General features: G+C 47.9%; 1 protein-coding gene across 4 annotated transcripts in view; it reads left to right on the top strand.

The window, feature by feature from the left end:
- BCR (BCR activator of RhoGEF and GTPase) overlaps window positions 1–20923 on the top strand; it is a 100582-nt gene that overhangs the window by 59601 nt on the left and 20058 nt on the right. For all 4 annotated transcript variants that reach the window (XM_051805338.1, XM_051805337.1, XM_051805336.1 and 1 more), the window contains exons 5-15: window positions 3165–3272; window positions 4649–4709; window positions 5223–5275; window positions 5623–5763; window positions 13930–14051; window positions 15116–15284; window positions 16596–16715; window positions 17369–17444; window positions 18038–18142; window positions 18939–19013; window positions 20159–20256. In XM_051805338.1, the coding sequence (XP_051661298.1) occupies window positions 3165–3272; window positions 4649–4709; window positions 5223–5275; window positions 5623–5763; window positions 13930–14051; window positions 15116–15284; window positions 16596–16715; window positions 17369–17444; window positions 18038–18142; window positions 18939–19013; window positions 20159–20256 (1128 nt within the window). The remainder of the gene's footprint in view (window positions 1–3164; window positions 3273–4648; window positions 4710–5222; window positions 5276–5622; window positions 5764–13929; window positions 14052–15115; window positions 15285–16595; window positions 16716–17368; window positions 17445–18037; window positions 18143–18938; window positions 19014–20158; window positions 20257–20923) is intronic.

Consider the following 20923-nt stretch of genomic DNA (forward strand, 5'->3'; position numbering starts at 1 on the left):
GCTGTTTTGCTGATGCAGTCAACCTGCAGCTGAGAATCCTCCAAGCAACCTCAACAAAATTCTCTGAGTGCGGAACAGGACAAAGACATATACAGCATATTCCTGAGGCTGAATTAAAATTGCTGGGTTTCTGAGCCAGATGACAAATTGTTTGCATTCTAGGAGATTTCTTTGGCCCCTTTAGCCTCTCCCCTAGCATGTGCAGAGAGCAAAGGATTAAAGGAGCTGTTTTTTCCTTTTTAGAAAAGAAAAAGAATCTCTGCATTCCGGAGGTGCCTCTGATTCTCAGGGTAGGAGTGACATTCCAGTGAGGGGTTTATTGGCTGGGGAGTGTATTTTCCAGGGTCAATCAATTGTTAGCAGCTGTGTAGCCCAGCATCAGCCCCATCCCCTGTGGAGCAGGGGGAGCTGGCCCTGGAAGATGATGTTTTCTGTGCATGCCAGCAACTCAAGATCAAAATAAGGGAATCTGCTTTTCACTACCAACATGTTTTAGCCAGGAGGGGTCAAGTTGGTGCCTGGGTAAGTAGTTCATGGTATGCAATTTGAGCAGCTGGTTTAAGAAGACAAACCCAGCTGCTGCTGGTTGCTGAAGCAGAGATACAAAGGCTGCTTGAAGTGGCAGCCTCACAGACTGCACTGGACAGGCAGTGCAGCAATGGAACAGCACTAATTGAAGAGGACCTGAGTGTGTTCCTGGGCAGGGCTGGCTGTCGAGCAGCCTCTCCTCACTGCACAGCTCCTCAGGCTCTTGTTTAGGACCATTCCTTGCTGCTGGGTGATCACAGGTGCAGGAGTTAAGCCCTTCTGGCACTCTGCTTTTTATGTTCCCCTGATTTTTCTGCATTTGTGGCAGAATTGTTGATTTTGTTGGATTAGCACTGGAAGCAGAGGAGCAAATTGCCACAGTGCAGGAAGCTTTGAGCTGCCATAGCAGCTTCAGTTTCGGGTGGTTTGGTACAGCATCAGTGGGAATTGCAAACTCTTTCCTGGATGAGATAAAGCTAATAATTCTTGGCAGGCACTGGGAAGCAACTAGATGAGAGAGACAGCAAGAACATCAGGCATTACAAGGCATCTATACTGGATGTACATCAAATCCTTTGGAGCAGACTGTTTACTCGTGGTCGTGTCATGCAATCTGATGATAAACACTGCAATACTTGTTATTACCCAGATGTCCCTGGGGACATTAATTTTCTTTATATCACGCAAAACACAGCACGGTAGATTGAAGCTACAGATAGTGGATATAAAGAGTTTTAGAATTTCATGTGTTCTGGCACAAAGTACGATCTATTTGCAACATCAAATTGACTGTTATTACACCTTTTCCTGTTGAAACGAAGGAAAAGATGCTAGGCATGTGGGAGTGAAATATGCTTCTCATTTTTGGGGAATATATTATACATATTTCTTTTGTAACTAGAAAGGGAACTGTTTGGAGCTGTTTTTAGAAATTAAGAAATATTTAGCAAATATCCTCACTGATGGGTTTCAGTAATAGAAAAAAAACTTATCCAAAACCCAACTATTTCTACCAAATCTTGTTTAATTTTCACTGTGCTCTTTTTAATTGAGAACCAGAAAAATTAAATCAGCGTGAAAGCAGTGTGTGATCATCATTGCTTTGATTGGAAGCTCAGTTTTTAATGAAAAAGATGTCTTTGTGATGGCACATTTAGAGGAGGAAAATGAAAGCTTACAAAGACTGTTCAGGAGTAGCAGGAAATGAAAGAACCATCCAGGAATGGAGGAACTTCAAAGCCCTGCCGTGTTAGCTGGGATCATCCAAACCTGAATGTCATAAGCCCTGCAAATGATCAGTAGTTCTGGCAGCAGCTTCTTCACAGGATTGTGCCCCTGTGCAAATGCAGATTTCATTCTCTCCTTTGCTGCCAGGGTCATCCCTGCTATAAGTGAGCAAAGTTTTCTTCAGCTTCAGTCATAATTGTGTGATTTTGTATGAGGGTTGAGATTGGTTCCTGGTCTTTCAGTAAAATGTGACCTAGGAAATAGCCTCACTGTTTCTCAGCCTCTGTCAGCTAAAGAAATTTTTTGGAGGGAGTGTTCTCCTGAGAGTGGCTTTTTCTGTTCCATTGTCTCTTGCACAAAGCTCCACAGAGAGCTTTGGCACAGTGGTTGTGAGGGAAGGAGCACTGGCTGAGGGGAAGTAACTGCTCTGGCTGTTCCACATCTCAGGCAGGAGGGTCAGGGAAGGTGCAGAGTCACCAGGTGAGTGCAGCCCTCCTGGTACCAAAGCCCTCCTCAGTGGACCTTTCTCAGCACTCCAGCCTGGGCTCTGCTGATGGCACTTGCAGGCGTGTTGGAGCTGCTGAGGGGTTTACACACAGCCTGTGCAGCTCTGCAGCACAAAGCCAGCTCTGCACTCCAGACAAGCTTGGAACCTACCCAGGGATTTCCCAAGCTGGATCTTATGTTCTCTGGCATGAATATGGCTGCAATTCCTAAGTCAGCATGCGGGATCAGTGCTAAGATTCTGTATAATGATGATTTATTACTGCACTCTGAGGCCTGTCCGTCCTCTTCTGGACCAGTCGCATAATCCTTCTGCTGGAAAAACTGCCATTTTCTGTCACCCAGTGCCACAGTCACTGCCTTCCAAACAGATTGTGCTCTGGATCTCTCTTCTGTATTTTCAGCACTCTGCTGCCCTTATAACAATGCTCATTAATGCAGATATGGGCTAATATCTGGGTTTGATTTACTATATGCATCATACAGAAGCCAACAAGTAGCTTACTGGGGTCACATTTGTGCTGTTGGGCTGAATCATTCCTGATTCATATGTTGTGGCAAAAAGCCAGCAGTTCTAGTTACATCAATGAGCTAAAAGTTTAATAGATACTAATCTGGCAGCTCAGAAGGGAAAAATAGATGTCAGTAATAAGGATGTGTCATTCTAGCAGCCTTTCACATCCTTCACAAGTAAACTTGTTCAGCGTGGATGGAACTGGGTGCATGGGGGCACCAGTGCTGGTTAGACAACACTGACAGGTCAGAGGTGTCTTTCTGGGCCTGCTTAGCATTCCCTGCAGTTCTTTGGTGTGAAGGCACATGACCTGGTCATTAGATACCAAGGCTGACCATCCCAAACTGTCTTCTTCCCCAGCACTTATTTCATTTTGTTTTGCTTCCTGCAGGCCAGCCAGCTGGGAGTGTACCGGGCCTTTGTGGATAACTATGAAGTTGCCATGGAGACAGCAGAGAAATGCTGCCAAGCCAATGCTCAGTTTGCTGAAATCTCTGAGGTAATGTCACGGTGTTCAGACACACGAGCGTCTGGATCTGACTAATCCCCCGCCATGTCACTGCTGTCTGTGCCCCAGGTATCTCTGCAGCCCTGGCTCCTGGAGCAGTGGTGAGCAACCATGGACCCACTCCTCCAGCTCCTGTTCTTACAGCCATTTGTCCCTTGGGCTGATGGAGGTTATCAGAGACAACCTTTATGTAGGGTCCCCACCCAGGGAATCTGGTGAGAGCTGGCACTGCCTTGAACTTCTTCAGCTCTGTGCCATCTTCATACATTTCTAGAGGAGAAGCTGTGAGTTTCTCAGATGTTTCTCTTGCTAATGATGATGCAGACTGTGGTGTAAAAAGCCATCCTTAATGGCTTGCACTGTGGCTGTCAGTGGGATTGCAGCTTCACTGGCATGGAGAGGTAGCTCTCTGTGTGAAAAGGCAAGTGTGTTAACAGTAATGCTGTAATGCTGTTTTTGGCCTACTCTGATTTCCTCCCTTTCAGAGGAGAGTACCTGTGTCAAAGCATCTTGAAGACTTCTTTTATGCTTCCAAGGCCACCAGCTTTGCCTGCAGTGCATGGTCCCATTGACTCTTTGTATTGTGGTGATTATTTCTTGAAGAACTCAGTTGCCAGGAAAACATGGATTTCATATGTGTCTCCTTAAAAACAATCAGATAAATAATCAGAGCTGAATAATACCAAGGGCATTTAGTGCTCTGAGAAATCTCCTGAGTACCTCCTATAGTGCATGTCCCTTGAGATTTCTATGATAAAGAGGTAAAATATGATCCCTCAGTTTCTCTGTTTCCAAAGGATAATTCTGAATTCATGCTGGTATTTGGACACTTTTGCACTTGTGTCCTGGTGAGGATTTTGGAGCTGAGCACATTAATGCATGTTGTGGTCTGTGTGCAGAGAGCAGTCACAGACAGTGTTCCTTTGCTGTCGTGAAAGAACTGACGTGTCCAAGGTCACCCAGTTCCGAGTGCAGGTCTAAGGAAGCATAACCTGGGGGTACTGAATCCCAATCCTGTACTTTATGTGCTGTGACAGCAGCTGTGTCCTTATGGACAGTCTTTCTTCTGCAGGTGATTTAAAAACTCCATCCCTGTAGGAGGTTCCCTGCCCTGCTGCATCTCTATTGGCACGTGCTCCTAACAAAATTGCTTAATATTTGAGATGTGTGGGTGCTTGTGACATGGCAATGACGGATTTACCAAGAAGTAAAGCACATTTTTCCATCCCTGACTTGACCTGTGATAGGGCTGTTTGCCTTTCACTCTTAAGCCCTCCCCTGGAGGAGCAGATAGTCTGTTGTGTTCCCATGTGATATTTCAAGGTGACTGACCATCTGCTATGTGGGTTTTCTTCTTTTTCTTTTAGAATCTAAAGGCCAGAAGCACAAAGGAATCTAAAGATCAGACAACGAAAAATTCCTTGGAAAGTGAGTGATCCGTACAGAGGAAACTGGTTTGTCAGCACTGTTTGGAGGCTGTTGCCAAACCTCCACTCTCTCTTTTTGTTTTTGAGTGCTGGAAGGTTGTGGAGTCTGCTGGCTCTACCTGGGAAGTAGCAGAGCTCGTTCGTAGTAGGCTGTGTGTGGATGGAGAAGGGCCTCCCTCATCAGTCCCTTTGGGCAAAACCAGCCCAACCAAAGGGCTGCTGTGATTTTAAGGGAACATCTGCTACCCAGTGATAGCACAAATGCAACCCCAGCACTGATTGCTATATGGGTTTTGCCCTATGGTGGCCTCTGAAGAGCCTGGTCAAGATGGGGTTCCGTGGTGCTTGTCTTCTCTGTGTGTCTGTGTGTGCTTTATTGGCTGTACAGGGATGTTTCCAGTAGCTCATGGGTTAATAAACCTCTGCCTGAACATTCAGTACACTGGACAAGTTGGTCTGTAGGGACTGTATTTAGGTACTTCTTCCTTATGTTCCTGCTGCTTTTCTTTCACAGCCCTACTGTACAAGCCTGTGGATCGAGTGACTCGCAGCACACTTGTCTTGCATGTAAGTATCTGAAGGGTAGTTTGCAAACTTGAGACCCTTTTCTTGTTTTCTTTGACCTTTAAATTTTCCATGGAGCAGGACTGCAAAAATAAACCTCTTGTGCTGCATAAGAGCCTCTTCCCTTTACACTAAGGGGATGGAGTCCATAGGTAGGATGCTGTTATCTCTTCAGTGGTGTCACGGAGAAGTGCAGAGTATTATTATCTCCTGAAGATAAAAAGCCTTGCTCTAATCAGTAAGAAGAAGCTGGAGCATCTTGTCCTACAGCTCTAGCTGGGGGCACTCAAACCCTTCTGCTCTTCAGTGCTGCTCATGGTTCTGTTCTCTGTTTGTGCTCCTGTTGTCAGGATTTGCTCAAGCACACTCCAGTGAGCCACCCTGATCACCCCCTGCTGCAGGATGCTCTGCGGATCTCTCAGAACTTCCTCTCCAGCATCAACGAGGAGATCACTCCTCGTCGGCAGTCCATGACTGTAAAGAAGGGGGAGGTGAGTCTTCCTGCTTTCGTTATTTTCTCAGTTTCTAAATACTGGTTGTGTCTTTTCTGTAGAGCAGACCAGGAAGTTATGCTGTTAATCTGTTTGTTGCTAAGATACAGTTTATGCAGTGTCCTTGTTCTCTGAAGGATGTGGTACAGCTCCCTCTGTTTTCTGTTCAGAAAGCAGTTTGGAAACCCAGAGGAAAAGTATGATTAGAGTTTTCTCCTTAGCATTGTTAAAATCATTTGTCATACATAATTGCTGTGATGCATATTGCTATGCACTAAGTGGATTTGTATTTTACCTGCAAACTGAAACCAAAGGGGAAGCCTGGGAGGAGAAAAAAGTGAGGAAACATCAGAAGTCATGAAAGATTGAGAAAAGCTGTTTTCCAGATTCTTCATTTTCACCATAAAACTAATTTTCTGCATCCTTATTTCTAAAGAAGAATGTTGTAAATATGACTAGAAAGCAAAACAAGTGGAATGTGTTAGGAAAGCCAGGGGAGGTGATTGTCTCCTAAGAATGTGATATAACCCTTCTCAGCTCAGCTGGGAGCTGGACTGCACCCAGAAAGCTCTAAGATGTGCAGTTCCTTTACTTGCAGGCAATGCTGTGCCAGGAGGCCACAGAGCTACTCAGTGGTGAAGTCCTGCATTCCTCAATGGGCTTCGTTCAGCTGCCTCATCGTTTCACTAGGAAGGGGTTCAGCCCCTCCTGACCAGGAAAGGCCAGGACTGGCAGAAGTGTTGTGAGAGAGAAGGATGTAGGAGACTGGACAAAAAGAGGTGCAGCTGAGATACTAAATGTGTAAGAGGAATTGTGGCAGCATGCCAGAGACACTGGCTGGTCAACAGTGACCCAAATTACCCTGTACAAAAACATCTCTCTTAACAGGAGATTGTTAAGATACCATGAACTTTCATGATTTATTCCCAAATCTTGACAGCTAAACATGCTTGCTCTTAGCTGTTAAACTGATTTTCAGCTGACAAAAGATTTGCTAGAAGCTGCAGTACTGGGAATTTGGTGCACTTTGTCCTGCAGGTGTTGCTCATTGTCTCGTTTTGCCAACCGAGGAAGTCTGCAGCTGAGAAAAGAAGAGGAGGGGCTGAGCAATTGGAGGCTGAGGTAGAAGCTCAGACATCAGTCACCAGGGCCTCAGTGATAGTAGATGGCCTCATTAAAGTGGCTGCTGATTGAGTCATAGCAGAAATCACAGGCTAGAATGCCCCTCGCAGGGGAGGGAGCATTTTGTGTTCTCTGGTTGTCTGTCAGCATCTCAATGAGGGATGAGGCTTTGAAAAGTGTCAGGCAGAATCCTAATGAGGTGCCAGAGCCCAGGCAGAGGGGCAGGCTCAGGAGGATGATCCTGATGATGGCTTTTTGGAGCGGTGTATTTGTCAGATCTTAGAAAGCAGGACTGGGCTCAGCAGGCCTGTTCACACTCTCCCTGGTCCTGCAGTGACTCCAGGTATGGTGTGGGGAGGGAAGAAGGGGACATAACAGAGGAGAGGGCTGTGGGTGTGCCGGAGGGGACTGGGAACCCTTTGTGCTCCCCCTCACTGCACACAGCTTTTACTGAGCCCAGGGAAGAAAAGGACTTGCTTCTGATGCTTCCCAGAGTTTGCCTTCCACTCTGGGAATCTAACAGTGAATATTTTCTTTAGTCATTTGGCAGCAATATCCCACTTTTTTTAGAGCAGTAATGCCCCAGTGGATGCCCTTCTGTGTCTAGAGAGTAGGTACGTTCACTCTCCTGTAGTAATCCAGAGACACAAATCTGCTCCCAGCTACTCTGTGTGGGTTAGTGATGGCTGTTCCTTCCTCTGCAGGCTGCTCAGCTTGGGGTCATAGCTGGGTTTTGTTTATGCCTGTAAATCTTTCCTTTTCTACTTATCCTTTCCTCCCACTCGCCTTGCTGGTGCTTCCCCTGGGGTGACAGGACAGTGTGTGGATTGCATCTCCTAATTGACTGCTCTCAATGCATAATGCATTTTTTATTTTAATGAATCACCAGCTTGCTTTGATGGCTTTTTTCATTATTTGTCTTCCTCCCATTGAAATTTCCTTGGTGGAAAGGAAGGAGGGTAAAACAGCCTTTTCCCCTCATGTATTGCTTAGGTGCTGATCTCAGTTATCTTTTTTCCCCAGTCCTTGCCTTTTATGTGGAATATTTTTTCTCTTTGAGTGCGTTGTGGGGAGGAATCAAATCTCCTTTGCCAGCCTCTTGCTCCTGCTCTTCTTTTCAGGATTGCTTTGAACTGGGGAAGGCAGCCAGTTGTTAATCTCCCTAGTGACAGGCTGCTAAGGAGGGGAGTGCAGGTCAGGAGAGAGTACAGGCTCATCAGCACAGCCTTCCTCGCTCTTGCAGAAGGTGATTCCCTGCTTTGGGAGCACTGGCTCAGTCTGACCTGCCTGCTGGCTTCCTGTGTGATGCCAGGTATCTCTCCAGCCCCCTGGTCCTGCTGGGCTCTGTAGGCTTTGTTCTAATTCTGGATTTATGCAGATGAACTGGAAGGTGTCTGTGGTGCGGTTTAATTTGCTGGGCTGAATGAGCATTCCAGGTAGTGCAAAGAGATGGGAACAAAGGGAGTAAAACCTTTCACCAGAGGGACAGAAAGAGCTCCAGCAGGGATGGCAGTATTGGTGGATTGAGTCTGTGAACAGAGAGTTTGGTCCTTGCTGACTGTAGCAGACTTCTCTGCTTTGTGGTCTGCTGAGGGCTGTGGTGCAGAGGAGCCAGGAGAGCCCCAGCCTGGCAACACAGGGGAGCCAGGAGGGCTTGTCTGGCCTTTGGGGTCTCTTTCCATTCAGCTTGATCTGCTACATTCTCTTGCTTTGTCCTTCCCATTTTTCTACTTTTATAGTTTTACTTTATTACTGTTCTTTCTAATGGATTATCTGCAGCAATCCACTTTGCTAAGCCTCTGAATAACCAAACGAATACATGGAGGGAAAGGATCTGAGCAGCACTGTACCTTGTGACTGGGAATGTGAGTGGTGGAGAATCACCCACCCCTCAAGTCCAGGGAGCAGGGCACCTTCCCTGCTCCCTGCTGATCCTGCTTCACCACTGCTGTCTTAGTTTAAATAGGGAACGTGGTTAAGGTTCTACTGGGGATGGTGCCCTGGGGAAGAAGGAAAACAAATGCTTTAGGATGAAGAATGTGCCACTATTATGTGCAGAAGGAGAGGAGTAATAACCTTTTTTACTCTTATTAACAGAGCAGCTCTATGTACTGCACCTTGTGTTTTTTTTCAACTAAACCCAGATGCAAATGACTGTAGCACTTGGGTCATCTTGCAAGGGAGCAGAAGTGCAGACTGAAGCCTTTGGAAAGCTGGAAGCTCAGCGTGAGGCCTGGTACCTACTGCTCCTGGAGGCCTTGGGCAGATGTTGTCAGTTGAGCACTCAGAAATGATCTTGGCTGCTTCACACTCTGTCTTACAGCTGCAGCCAGAGGGCTCCTGGTGACAGGAGCTTCGGGAAGAAGAAAGAAAGGCTATTAAAATGCTCAAAGTGCAGCCAGTTTAATTCCCTGGGCAGAGCATCCCTTTATTCTGCAGTGCTGGTCTTGCAGCACACACACACACACACACACACGAGGAATCATTTTCTTCCTACGCTCTGCAGAAAGCCAAACCAGCTCTTCCTCACTGACATGTGCCAGTACCCATCTCCTGCTTTTACCCTCCTCCCTCTGCCTCACACATGTTCCAGCCCTTCCTGGGGCTCTCTCCCACGCACACACTGCAGGGCTCTGCTGTCACCACATCAGATGAGCTCCTTCCTCGGCACACAGGCGAGGAGAGATGGCCTTTTGTGCAGCTGTGGTTCTGGTTGAGTAGGTTTTTAAATTCCACTTTTTGTAATGTGTCTCAGACAAGCTGGCCACACTTCCTGGAGTTAATCAGTCTGTGACAGCAGCAGGATTTCTCATATGCAAACAGCACAAAAACACCGTAGGATGAGTAGATGAGCACACAGGTAGTCGTGAGGTTGGTAGCAGAGGAGGGGGAGATGCTTAGTGAGAGAGGTAAGAGGAGGAGGACAGCAATAGGCAATCCAAAGAGGATAACCAAGCATTGACAGAGGTACTCCTTTGTTCAGAGCACTGAGGTGGGTGGGAGAAGAAGCAGGTGAAAAAACATGCAGAAAAAAGTAGGGCCTGGAGAGGAGGCTTGGGACTTACATTGTACCAGTACAGGAGCTTTGCCAGAGCCACTGAAGGTAACAGATTGAAGATGATCCTAATTCAGTCTATTATGATACAAAATTGGGAGGTTTTCCCCCTAGGCTTCCTGGAACAACTTTCTGTAGCTGAGCTGAGCTGAGCTCATGTGCTGGACACTCGACAGTCTTGGGGGCTGTCTGTGGAAGAGCGGGGGTCGCACTGCCACTGTACTGCCACTCTCACCCTAAGCTTAGGTTTTCATGCATGTTTATGTGGTTTTGTGTAGTTTATGTTGTTTCAGGGTGTTTTAGGAAACCATTATCCCCTCTGGCAACCTCTAACAAACAGAGTAACTCTGGAAACAAGGTAGAGAGATGGTTTCCCACATGTGGGTTATTGTATGTCATGTACAGCAAGATTACTCGGCCAAAAGGCCTTGTGTTTCAGGAGACCCTGTTTAACAGGAGGCCACCAAAAGCATAGTTGGTGGCCCTGGGTGGGAGGAGTTGACCAAAGTGTTGGTTCCCAGACTGCCAGAGAAGGCCTGTGGAGCTGAGGTGGCACAGGCATCTGACCAGCAGGAGTCCTGTCTGAGGGGGCTGCCGGCTCCCCCAGGGTGGGAGAGGATGGGCTGACTCATGTTAGGAGGTCCAGGAAGGTGCCCTTTGCTCCCACGCTGTGGGGTTTGGCAGGGATCTGGTAAGCCAGTTGGGAAATCCTTTTATTGTTTCCCTCTGACCTGCTGAACCTCCCGGCAAGATGACTAATGTGCAACAGAGGATGTGCCCCTTTGCTGGAAGTGCCCCTCCTCGGCTCCATGGATGCTGAGCAGCCTGGGACATGCCTGTTGTGCCCAGCCATAACAAAAGTCCTCTTTTCTGAGAGAAGCTGGTAGTGAGGAGAGATTTCCTGACTTGGTCCACACGTTTTCTCCCATACTCTCCTCCCCAGATGCTTGGTTGCTCTTGTGGCAGTTTAGCCCTGCTGCTCACTGGAGGGAGACCTTTCCAACTAGCTCATGAGCAAGAAGATATGAAGACTGAAAAGTCTGGGAGGCTCAGTGTTTTCCTCTGAGTGACTGATTGGAATATATCCTTTTCATCTCTTTCCTTCTGTTCCAGCCAAGCTTAGGAAATACAGCCTTCTTGTCTTCCCACCCAGCTCCCTTTGTGGGACTTTTTGCTGCCTCATGGTTGCACTGTGTCTCAGTCAGGATACTTGGTAGCCAGGAGTGCAAACCCAAATAAACCCAGTGTGACTGAGGCCACCTCAGCACAGGTGGGAACTGTGAAGGTTGGTGAGTCACGCCCCTGTTTTGGCATCAAATGGCTGAGCTCTCTGCTCGGGTTTTGGGGCAATGTGCTCTTGGCAGGGTGCTGGGCTGGGCTCTTGGCTCACTTCACACACTGCCAGTGCCTGGCAGAGGTGGGCAGAAGGCCAGGTCAGGACTGTGCCATGTCCCTGCCAGTCAGGGAAAGGACAGTGCTGCATCCTGGTGGGGAGCAGAGATGAGTGAGCTGTGAGAACATCTTTACACCTACGAACAATGAGCAGAGGTTGAGCTGGCAGTAAGCAGTTATTCTCATTGCCCCAGAGGAGCTGAGCTGATTTGCAGAGTAATTAATATGCATCAGATCTAGAAACCTGAGATCAGGGTTTTGGCTTGCTCAGAAAATATCTTTTCCTGCTTATTATTGCTCCCAGATGAAATTCTTTGCAGCTCAGGAGTGCTCTTGCTACCGATAACATACCTCCTCCTGTTTATTTAGCTCAGTGTTTCTAGTTTCCTACCTGGGGTTTGTTCACCATGCAGGAGGGGAAGGTGTGCACAAGCAGCAGAGGCATTAATGCAGGCAGGCGTTTGCCCCAAAACCACTGAGGAGGAGCCAGGAGGATCACACCCACCTAAAAATAAACACTAACATATGTACAGGCCCTTCTGAGCCTGTATCACTGCTGGATGCCAGATCTCCACAGAGTCCTGCCCAGAGATGGTGCAACATTCTGCTAGGGAGCAGCCTTGCTTCCCACAGCGATGGGAAAGGTGCAGCTTTTGCTGCTGCTGCTCATGGATTTCCAGGACCTTTGTGTCATGGAAGGCAGCACCCAGATGAGCTGCTGACACTGCTCTGGGTGCTTTCACAGGTCACTGTGGTGCAGCTGCAGACAGGAAAATGCAGGCTCCTAGTGCGTGTCAGGAAGTCTGGGGTGCTGTGGGACAGGCTGTGCAAACAAGAATTGTGTCTGCAAGGGCATTTCTTTGCCATGCATTCCCTGCCATGGTGCCTGCTGGGCTCAGGACTGATGTGGTTTGTTTCCATGTTGGAGAGCCAAGATGGGAAGAACCGTAGGCGGGAGGAGAGGCAGCGTGGGGGGTTTGTACTCCCACACCCTCGGCAGGGAGCGTGTGCAGGGCTTGTTAAGTCACGCAGAGAACAGAACCTGGGGGGCATCACCTGAGAAACTGAGGCATCAGCTCTGGTGTGGGTGTCCTGACCTGGCTCAGGGGAGCTGCTTTCCTGGTGCTGCAGTGCTGAGCACGTGGAGCTGAGCTGCCTCGTGGAAACAGAATTTTGTGTGTGTGTTCCCAGTGTGGGGATCACTGGGATGGAGCAGGTCAGCAGTGAGTCACACAGGCAAGTCCTGAGTGTGGGGCTGGGGAGGGCTCACGGTGAGGCAGCTCAGAGGTTTTGGCTGGCCCTGGACAGTGTCAGCAGAGCTCTCCTGTCTGCAGCCACAGTGCTGTCTAGGCCATGTGAGGGATGTGTGACATGTCACTTGGTGGTGTCAGGGCAGCATCCTCTTAGCTGGAATAACAAGGAAATAGTTTGGGTCATGGAAAAGTTCCTTAGTGTGCCTTAGCACGTGTGGTGAAGCTGATGGTTCCTGCTTGTACTGGGCATGAAGTGAGGCAACACTGACAGTTACACATATTGGTGGGAATAAAACTTGCCTAAAGTTGAATGGCCCTGTTTGGAAATCAGTGGGAGTTATCTATGCCAGATGTGCAGAGTCCTGTTGATCCTGACAGCAGAGTGGAAGGCCTGAGCACAGAGCAGGGCATGAAACTCCTGATGTGGTCACTGGTACCTGCACACAGCCATCTGTGTAAGTGCTAGCACTCCAGCCTTTTAGTCTTTTAACTGTGGACTCCCCCCCCATAAGGGAATTAGGAAAGCAATGCTTATGCCTGCTTGTCTGTGCCTCTTCTTTAGGAGATTGTAAAGCTCCCTGGAACTAAAAACAGGAATAAAGGCATCAGAGTTGTGCAACTTCTTTGAATTTTCTAGATTTGACGAGTCTTTATATGATATAAAAAGAGATTTCAATAGACATGGAGTGGGGGTATATCCAGATGGTTCTATTAAAGCACAGGCTGATAAGAGACTACTGAGAAGTTTGCTGGATACACATGTTCAGGAATTATCCCTTAGCAGCACTTGTAATGAAGAAGTAGCAATGGCTGCTGTTGCTGTTCAGCTGTTAATGTTGACAAACTCTGCTGTGACTGGGAGAGGAGGTGTCCGAGGAGGGCTTAGCTCTGTCCCTGGAGAGGTGGCTGAAGCTGAATGCAGAGGCTGGGAAGTGGCTCTGGGAGAAGCGGTGTGTGCTGCTCTCTGCTGGCTCCAGAGGGGACGATTCCCTGGCAGAGATTCAGGAATTCGGGGATTCCGGCCCTCCGGTACACAGAGGCTGGGCAGTGACTCACAGTGAGTTCCACTCAGGCTCAGAACAGGTGATGGAGAGAAGCCTGAAGTCTGACCGAGCACCGGGTACTGAAGGAGATGCACGGCCATCTGTGCCTCTGGGAGGGAGGGCAGCAGCAGGGAGCAGAGTTTACAGCCAGGAATATTTAATAGGCTGTCTTCTTTTTTTCTGAATCAGACAAATTTCCTGAATTTGCTCTGGTAGGAGTCACGTCTGAGGAATGTGTTGCCCCGGTGCCAGATCTGGAGCTCGTGTTGCACTGACACATTTCTCCTGCTCTTTTCCCCAGCACCGGCAGCTGCTGAAGGACAGTTTCATGGTGGAGCTGGTGGAGGGGGCCCGCAAGCTGCGCCACGTCTTTCTTTTCACCGATCTGTTCCTGTGTGCCAAGCTCAAGAAGCAGATTGGAGGGTGAGATTTGCCTTCTGAACTGGGTGCTTTGCACCTCAGCTGCAACAGAATCCTGGGGTTAGCCAGCAGTTTTAGTTGCATGTGAACACCCCAACCTGGGTGACTAAAACCCACAAGATGTACTTAGACAAGGAATAATCAGCAAGGCAGGACTGTTTCTTGTATGAGACCTTGTCCATGTCCTGATCCCTCAGGAAAGGTTAATTCCTCCCATCTCTGCCCTGAGCCTTCCTAGGAAAATAGGATATGCTGTAGGTGCTGATATTCAGGACAAATGCCATTAATTTTTCTACTTTCTTTTAATAGGTGACATTCTTCACTTTCTTTTGTGACTAAGGTTATTAATTTTGGCTTTGCAGCTACAGCCTGTTAACAGCTTTACAGAAAAATGCCAAAGGTGCAGTAAACAGACTGTCAATCCCAAGGGCAGCTATGAAGACAGTTTTGTTGACATTTTTGACAAATGAGGGGGAGGAACCATTACCAACATACCTGCCTCAAATAGGGCTTCTCTTCATTTGGTAAATGTTCTTCTAATGGAGACCCCTCTCATCTCCTTGCCCTCCTCAAGCAAAAAGTTATGCCTGCCCTTTTTGAAGCACATGCTTGTGAAGAATGAACCTTCAAAGCAGTGGGATGTTCCCAAGAGTGGATGTTCCTGACAGTAGAGGTGGGGCTCACCTGCCCCATTTGGGGAGGCAAAAGAGACCTGGGTTTAGGTCACAGGTGGCAGCCAGGTCAGAGGTTTGGCACAGCTTTAGAACTTTGGCTGCATGGAGGCTTTGAAGGGAGAGCACATGGGACTGAAAGGTTTTGCAGGAGAGGGCTGTGGTTTCTTAGGATAAAAGGAACTAGCTATCAAAATGAGTTACCTTGTGTACTTGTGCTGGCTATTGCCCTGCTGGGCTTTTTTACTGGAAAGCAGCCTTTTGCCAGACTTTTTCCACATAAAATCACAGTAAAGTGGGACCCATATCTGTATCTTATGCACTATAGCTGGGAAGGGGGAGTGGGTATTATCAAGCACCAATAATAATAAAAGGTTTGGACTTTTTGCCTTTCAGGAAAAGCCAGCAATATGACTGCAAATGGTACATCCCACTCACTGACCTCAGCTTCCAAATGGTGGATGAGTCTGAGGCAGTGCCCAATATCCCCCTGGTACCTGATGAGGAGCTGGATGCCATGAAGATCAAGATATCCCAGATCAAGAACGACATTCAGCGGGAAAAGGTAACAGGGGCTGAGCACTCCCTGACAGGTACAGACCCAGTGTCTGTGCTGAGGTGCTGCAGCAGCAGCACTCCCAGGGCTGCACAGCGTGGGGAGTCGTGTTAGAACAGGCTGTTCAGCAGAGGTCTGTGATACCCAGATGCTTCACAGCCCATCATTGCTCATCCTTGTGCACAGCTTGAATGATGGTGCCTTGTGGGGAGGCAGAAACAAAAACACTCTGTAGTTGTACCCAGTAGCTTCTCTACTTCATGAAACCACCTGTGACTGCTATCCCTGAGCATCCCTGTGCAGGGCAGGGCTCTTATGCTGTGGACATGAGAAGGACTGGGGTTGTGACATGCAAATTTCTAGCTGCTAAAGTATGATCCTGCGAGTGATTTTTGGTCAGAAGCCGTGTATTCCTCAGTTTTTGCAAGCTCAGTTATACCTTTAGATTTTTTTCCTACTTCACTGATGTCAAAGCATCAGCAAATGTATGTAGAACACCAGTTATGTTGACTGAACAGTCTGACACAGACATGGTGTCTCTGGCCTTCTCTTTGCTTGCAAGACATGTTTTCTCAGAGGTGTTAGGTTCCTGGGACCCAAAAGAGAAATAAGAGTTTGAAAACTGAAGGCCTGCTGGTGTGTAGAGCTAGATATGAATAACACCGATCGTGTCGTGACAAGATTATTCCCCACACTCCTGCCTCTCTGCCCTGGCTGGCTTTCAGAGAGGGCTTCCTGGAAAAAGGAAGATATTAGGAAGAACACTCCATGGAAACCTCTTACTCACCAGGTGCAGGTGTCTTAAGATACATGCTGTGGTGCATCACTGCCAAACAATACACATGGCTGGGTTTGGAACTGGGTTTTATCCAGGAAAAACTGATTTTAGCTGACTTCTGATGAAAATGGATCAGTGGATGGGAGCGTTCTGGGCAGCTTCTAGGGAAGTTCCTTTCAGTCTCCTTAGTTAATGAGGAGATGGCAGTGTTGTGGCTGCCCAGTGACACGATGCTGCTGCAGCCTCTGGGCAGAAAGTACAGGGTGTAACTGGGACAGTGGCCATGCACCTCTGCACCTTCATCTGGGACAGCTGGAGTCAGGGAACAGAGCCGAGTGGGAGTGTAGAGGTACTGCAGGAACATGTTCCTGAGCAGCTGGGAGCCCTGTGGATCCTGTTGACAGCATTTCTTCTGCCATGGGGCCATTTCCCTACTCACAGAGGGGAGGGACTGTTGATTTTAAAATATCCGTTAGTGTAAATGGGATAGATGTTGGAGAATGACATGTGTCCTCTGTCTCCCTCTCTCCCCCACACTCCAGAGGGCCAATAAAGGCAGCAAGGTCATTGAGAGGTTAAAAAAGAAGCTCTCGGAGCAGGAATCCCTCCTACTGCTGATGTCTCCCAACATGGCCTTCCGGGTGCACAACCGCAACGGGAAGGTGAGAGGACATCCCTGCCCCCCAGTGTGCCCGAGACCACGGGGGCCTGTGGGGGGGGGGTTGTATTGGCTGTTGCACAAGGAGGTCTCTGTGGCCTCCACTGTCTGTCCTGAAAGCCCTTTCCAAGCAGCAGACCCCCAGCCCTTGCTGTACCAAGGGTTATGATGACATCCTGTAAGGCTGTGACTAATCTGTCCCCTGCTCTGGCAGTGCTGTGACCTGTCACCGTGGCCTTTCCATGCCCGTGGCAAAGGATTCTCACAAGACTGTGTTACTGCTTGGTGACAATCCATGAGCTGGTCGCTGCTTCCTCAGCTTGCACCAGTGTCTAGGCCTGTGCTGGAGGCTTTTGGGGTTCCTGGTGTTGTGAGCATGGCACAGAGCTGCCATGGGAGCCCATGGCTGCAGGGACACGGCTGCTGTTGGCAGGGTGGGGCTCAGGGGGCTCTGACTGTCCATGCTGGCACTGCTGGTGCTTTGCCAAAAGATCATGTCCACAGCCCTGCCTGTCCTGACAGAGCTGTGATGCAGGACAAGTGGCAGGAGTGCCAGAAGGAAAGTGTATCCAGCACATAGCTCTGGAGGAGGGTGGGGACAGGCAGGCCAGCCCTCAGACTAATGCACACCCTATTTTCTTCTCTTCTCCTGGGCAGAGTTACACGTTCCTCATTTCATCGGACTATGAGAGGGCAGAGTGGAGGGAGAATATCCGAGAGCAGCAGAAGAAATGTGAGTGTCCCTCACCTGTTATTGATACACTGTGATCTTACTGGAGAGCAGGAATCCAGAGGATGAGGAAAACCTGCAAAATCAGAGATATGCATTGAAATCCCCAGCACAACAAGCATGTCTCCTGTCTCTGCATGTCTGAGGCTGTTTGGGGGACTTCTGCTTGCAGCAACATGTAGGGAATGTGTAGGGAGAACACAGAGTAAGTGTGGTAGAGATGCTCCCGTTTACCCTAGAGATCAGAGCTCAATTGCACCTGCAATTCCAGGTACAGGGAACAGCTGCACGCTTTTACCTGGCTCCAGTCCAAAATAACTTAGTTACTTTTTTGGCAGGGGTGGTTTTTGGCTTTACAAGAAAGTAAGAACCTCCCCTTGTTTCCTGTGAACCATCCTGAGAGTTTTTACTCCCCACAGTAACTCAGTGTGCCCTCAGCAGAGCTGGGCTGCAGCAGCAGCACAGCCCTGAGCACCTCGTGCTGTCGCTGGGCACTGCCCAGGGAGCAGCCAACCCCTGTGTGCCCTGGATGAGGGAGAAGGTATCCAGCCTCTCCTTTAGATTTGAATTCCTCCCCCTTTGAATCTCCTTGGCAGGCTTTAAAAGCTTCTCACTCACATCGGTGGAGCTCCAGATGCTGACAAACTCCTGTGTGAAGCTTCAGACAGTCCACAACATTCCCCTCACTATCAATAAGGAAGGTAAGACCTTTGGTTTATGTTTTCACGTGGTGCAGCTGCAGTGAAACTCTCCCCTGCCTGCTTTTGTGAATTCCTCTGGTTCTTTTTGCTACCCACTGCAGCCTGGTGATGAGTTACAAACTGAGAGTCCCTGTAAAACAAAACCTGAGGCCATGTGTGACCAGCCTGTGTGGTTTAGTTGAAGTAGATGATGGCATACCAAGAGAGAGCAGCAGGAACAAGAACAGTCTGTCATCCCAATGCTAATGCTGCAACAATAAAAATACAAGCTCCACGTTATGTGGCAACATCTAAATTAGCAAAATATTCCCCAACATCCTCCAATATATATTCATTGACTATTAAATGGTCCTTATATGTAGCTGTTGTGCAAGGTACTGGAGTGCCTGGTGGAGTCCTAACCTGGGACAGCTTTGAACTATGCCTGGGAGTCCTTTGGAAGAACACTAGTTGGCCAAAATTGTGTCAGAGACCATCCTAAATTCCTATTTAATCTGCTAGTCTAGATTTAGCCTCTATATTTTACTTTTATATTTTTACTTTATATTTTACCTTGAATTTCTTCTATGCTGTCTTGCTGACCCTAGAAATGTCACTGTAGAAGCCTCCCACTGCCAGAAGGCACTGCAGGTGACAGTGCTCTTGGAACAGTCTCCTCTCTTGCCAGAATGGCTGTTATGTGCTCCTGCCATCCTTAGGGACAGTTTTCCCTCTGCTCATTAACCTGTGTAATATCAGTCTCATCACTCTCAGCTCCACTGTGAATGTAACAGAATTCCTTGGGTCTTTTGTACAGATGATGAATCCCCGGGTCTCTATGGATTCCTGAATGTCATTGTCCACTCTGCCACAGGATTCAAGCAAAGCTCAAGTGAGTTGCAGTTCTGTGACACACAGAGGTACTGACAGGGGTGAGAGAAGTCATATGCTGGGACAGCTGGGCATGGGCTGATTTAGGACTGCAGCATCTGTGCTGATGGTGAGGAGAAGAGGGGTTTTGGGGAACTGGAAGTTCCTGCTGTGAACTCTCAGATCACCATCAAGGGTCAAGCATGCAGCACTTATTTTTTAGGCCTAGTCTGGGGTTTTAAACAGTGTTTGCTGATTACCCACCTCTTCTAGAAACAAGTCAGCCCTTATACTGAATTCTTTCAGCTGTATTTTGTTTTACAATGAAAGAATGGAAAGCATTCTCTGGCATCCAGATTTTTTGTTGTGAAGAAAGAGGTGCTAAAATTCAGGGGCATGATTTGACAGAAGGATCAAAAAAGGTGACAGACTAGAGTGAGGAGGACCCTGGTAGGAATGACTGTGATTCCCAGACATTGATGGGGATAATCTAGAACAGCTGCCCAGGTTACCTGGCTGTGTGGCTGGGGATCCTGTTCTTATCCAAGCTAAGTGTGCAGTCCAGGGAGGAAAGGAGTGCACTGGGAGTTACATCCCTGTTGGCTTCCTCCTGCTGAGCCACTGACTGCCCAGCTGCTGCCTGACACCACATTTGTAAGTTAGGACATAACTTACAGCTGGGGCAATGTTTACAGCTCATTAGTAGCTCTTCAGAAGCACCAAATACTGCCTGTTTAACCACTTTGTAAAAATAATGAGGCTTTTGCCCCCTGACCTGCTCCCTGAGGGATCCTGCACTGATGCTGTTCTAGGGAAATCACTGTGTTTATGGAATCCAGTATCTACCTGGGGAAGGTTTATTGCTCACTGGGGTACACCTTCAGCTCAGTGTGGATTGAGCTGGGGAATATTGGATAACAGCATATGCCTGATTTTTGATAGAGGTGAAGGGCTTGTCTGTGCTGACATAATTTATACAGCTGTGCTGGCACTTCAGCTTCCTAAAGGCAACTGGGCTGATCCAGATGATGAGATTTGTATGGAATGATGTTACTGGTACTAATACAGAGATGGTGGAGCTGAAGACACACCCTGGAAGTGATTAATGTGAATTAATTGGAGATTCTAGAAACTTTTTAAGTTTCTGTTGCTGTCTCCCCTCCTCAGATTTGTACTGCACGTTAGAGGTGGATTCTTTTGGGTATTTTGTGAACAAGGCCAAAACTAGAGTTTACAGAGACACCACAGAGCCTAACTGGAACGAGGTAGGTTTGATTTTTCTTGCTGTGACTTATTCCATGTGCCAAACATCAATGCACAATGGGCAGAAGATCCACCAATGGAAGAACTTGCTGCATGCTCAGCACTTGTGCTGCACTTGCTGCTGCTCAGAAAGCCCTTTCCTGCCAGGTTCATTTGGCTGTCAGGGCTTGCAGAAGATTTTCTCTTGGATTAGCTGTAGTTAAACAAACAATTTGATACAAATGAGTCTTGTCCAGCATTTCATCATTTAAACAGATGCATGTTTGATTATTTTTTTAAAGACACAAGTGAAAATATGTTGAAGGAGTGGTTTTGTTTATTTGTTGAGAGAGGGAAGAATTAGCTATAGACATTTTGCCTGTTAACAGGCAGCTGGTGGTGAGCAAAATTCATTACAAGGAAGGTGGGTGAGTTTGTGTCTTTGAACAATGCTTTGCTGAGACCCAGTGAAACCTGACCAAGGAGTGAACCATCTTGGTCTCTGATTTGACCACCTTATATATACAAAATACAATTTCACTTTATTTCTAGACCAACTCCATTAGGGAAGAGGTTTTGGTCAGTCCTTAAGTGCTCCCTTCTGATGAATTTTAAGGAGACTAAATTGATTATTATGAGACTGGTGTCCTCCTGTGATGCATCCATAGCTCTTTCCTGTCCTGGTGCCCT

This window comes from Manacus candei, unplaced genomic scaffold, assembly GCF_025592945.1.
Source record: "Manacus candei isolate 608988 ecotype Guabito, Panama unplaced genomic scaffold, ASM2559294v1 h1tg000064l, whole genome shotgun sequence".
In the NCBI taxonomy this organism is placed as follows: domain Eukaryota; kingdom Metazoa; phylum Chordata; class Aves; order Passeriformes; family Pipridae; genus Manacus; species Manacus candei.